The sequence below is a fragment of the Cervus elaphus genome, chromosome X (genome assembly GCF_910594005.1).
Source record: "Cervus elaphus chromosome X, mCerEla1.1, whole genome shotgun sequence".
In the NCBI taxonomy this organism is placed as follows: domain Eukaryota; kingdom Metazoa; phylum Chordata; class Mammalia; order Artiodactyla; family Cervidae; genus Cervus; species Cervus elaphus.
This window is the reverse complement of record NC_057848.1, coordinates 29750772-29753677: the sequence shown is the minus strand read 5'-3', so window position 1 is coordinate 29753677 and position 2906 is coordinate 29750772. Positions and strand designations below refer to the sequence as shown.

Sequence of the window (2906 nt, the reverse complement as noted above, 5' to 3'; positions counted from 1 at the left end):
ATTACTTTATTAACTTTACATTTTTCCATGCAAATGGGTGAAACTTTACTGTTGACAGAAACTTAGATTGGGTGCCAAGGCAATCTGCAGTTAGAAGCTGGTAACACAGAACCCACCTGACACACTGAAATTACATAAGGTTCACAGCAAACGGATCAGTAAAGGCATTATCAGGAAAATGCAAGGAAAAACAGAACAACAGTGGAAATCACAGTATTAATCTCATGGAAATGGCAGGAGTCAAGGCATAAGGCAAAATTCGTCATGATGGTCATGGTGATTAGAGAGCTCCCCCATAAGGATACGCAGACAATTCCTCAACTGCAGCTCCCTAAGTTTTCTCCTGATTTCTCTCATCTCCTCCATGAATATTTCCATATCGTCTCCCTCTCCACCCATCCCATCATTGACCTGCCTATTGGGTATGACCCATCGGAAATTAGGGGCAAGTCGGCGAGCCTGTCCCCGTCTATGATTTCTTTCTGGCTGGTGGCCTTCGCCCCCTCCCAAAGGGCGGTCTTCCTCTCCGTTCTGCACGGGTTGCTCCATTTCTTCGTTTTCCTGGTGGATATTAGCCATGATGAGATTTTTCCCCCCTGTTATTTTTCTTTGAACAACAAGTAAGACAAAGGCAAGGTGAGAGACTGAATGCTTGGTGCACTGACCAGCAGGATTCAGAGTCCTGATAGCAAAGATTAAAAAAAAATTTTTTTTCCCACCACAGGCGCTTCGTGCGCCTTCTGGGGAGCCTTCAATTTGACCTCTTTCCCAGCTCTCTCCTTTTTCCTCCCTCCCTCACACCCAAAGCCCACCATTTTTCTTTTCCCAGGATTCTTTCCCAGAGCGCAGCAGGCACCAAAATGGAGGACGGGGCATGGGGTCTGGGGGAATTAGCAAGGGATCTCAGGCTGGGCTATGCACCAGTCCCTTCCTCCCCTGCACAGTTCCCGGCACTGACCTGGGCCTATCCTCGCTGTCTCCTGCTCCTTCCGATCCTCGCCACGAGTGCGCAGCCGCCACACTTAGTTCGGCAGACCTGCAAAGGGCCAGGGTGGGGGCAGGAGGCTGCTGCAGCCGGGCTCTTGGCACCTTCCCGACCCCGCGTCCCCCACTCCCACCAACCCCCCTTTCCGCGCCTGGCCGCCCCGAGCCCCCCGCCCCCACCCTCAGGTGCCCCCATCCCCGCCCCACTCCCAGGTTCTCTATCGCCTTGCAGGAACTCAGGGATGATTTCCCATCGCTCTGAGTTGCTTTCCTGCCTTCCCTGGAACCCTGCACCCCTGCACCCCCCACCCCAGGGGGCCACTATTTCTGTTTCCAGGAAAGCCGGGGTGTGGAGAAGGCTTGCCGCTGAACCCCTGTGCTGGCCTCTGGGGTTGGCTGGCAGCTGCCTCCCTGGCGTCAGCGCGCGGCCCCGGGGCCCTTACCTGCTCCGCTTGCCGCGGGCCCGATGCCAACCCGCCGTGCGCGGGGGAGCGGGAAGCTGGTACCCAGACAGAAGTGACGACTGCACCGAAGGCTGCGTCGCTCTGCAGCTCTAGATCACGTGAGCACCCCCACGTCACCGCCGAGCTCGCCCCCAACTCCGGCGGCCAGTGCAGCAGGAGCGCCCCACTTCCGCCTCGTGCACCGGCACGGACTACCACCTCCGCCTGTTTGTGCGCTGGGTCACAGCGCGCACCTCCCTGTCAATCAATCATCTCGTTCTTCTCCAATCTGACTGCCCACGAGTGGCATCACTTCCCTGGTGTTGGAGTTTGCATTTCTCTGGTTATAAGGGAGGGTCTACAACACCTTCTACCCGCTCTCCGCCCCTAGGCCTTGGCGTTGGTGTTTTTGCTCTCGTTCTTCTTCTCACTGACCAAAGTCTTTCCCCACCCCGCCCCGCCATTGCCCACCAAGTGCCCAGAATTCATACTCTTCTAGGACATTTAGGTTGAAGGTTAGGGTGGGGAGGGAGCAAGAAACTTGTCAGACAGAGAGGCGAGAAGGTAGAGTGGGTTGTATATATCCTTCCTAATAATTTCTCTTTATTTCTTTTTTTAAAAAAGTCAGCATGCCATCAAAAAATTAAAAATTACAAGGTTTCATTTTTTAAAGAAATGCTGCATCCTGCGGAAAGAAAAAGCCTAATTGTTTGATTTTGTTTGTTCACCGGTACCACTCAGAAAATATTTTCTTTGGACTCCACCACACAACATCAACAACATTTTGGAAACATTTTATTTTGAAATCTTCTTTTGAAAAAATACAAGTATCTTCCTGAATACAGTTGTTTTCAAAATGATCTGTAAAGTAAATCTTGAGGTTGAAGTCCAGTTGTCAGACCTTGACCATTTTATGTAAATTTATGTGATGTTTTTGATACCATAGTCTTTGGAGGAAAGGAGCCTTTAAAAAAAAAGGAGGCTGTTTATTTTCTGCTTTCCTTTCCAAAGTTGGGAAGGCACTCCTACACATACTTCCTTAGAGTGATCTCAGAAATTAAGTATACAACTGGTAAAAGTTAGTTCCAAAGACATGTTTTTTGTAATGTGAATGTTTCCAAAAAATATTAGAAATAGGCATGGGGTATGTGAAGCAATTAAACTTGAAACTCACTTTGAGTATAACTGTTCATTTTTTCGACTTGAAATAACTGAAAACTATTTTTAAAAATCATGGTTACAAAATAGAGATGCCTTTAGGAAAATGGCATTATTATTTAAAAATAGTAAGTGTTGGTTGTGTCCAAGGAACCAAAAGAGTTATATGTACTGAGACCAGATGGGCCAGGCAAATGCTAACTGCCTCTAGTTTTGCTCAGGGGCTTCAGTTGTGTCTGACTCTTCGAGACCTCCTGAACTGTGGCCTGCCAGGCTTCTCTGTCCATGGGATTATCCAGGCAAGAATACTGGAGTGTGTTG

The 2906-nt window shown here is 49.2% G+C and overlaps 1 protein-coding gene across 2 annotated transcripts; it reads right to left on the bottom strand.

Moving 5' to 3' along the window:
• BEX3 (brain expressed X-linked 3) lies at positions 1-1840 on the bottom strand. Of its 2 annotated transcripts, none has more exons than XM_043897344.1 (3): positions 1428-1840; positions 959-1036; positions 1-607 (listed from the first exon to the last, which is right to left on the bottom strand). In XM_043897344.1, the coding sequence occupies exon 3, from the start codon at positions 577-579 to the stop codon at positions 241-243; it is 339 nt and encodes a 112-aa protein (XP_043753279.1). In that variant the 5' UTR covers positions 580-607; positions 959-1036; positions 1428-1840; the 3' UTR covers positions 1-240. The 2 variants fall into 2 exon arrangements, with proteins under 2 accessions (XP_043753279.1, XP_043753280.1); XM_043897345.1 differs by having other exon boundaries at positions 1-561; positions 1428-1770.
• Positions 1841-2906: the final 1066 nt, after the last annotated feature.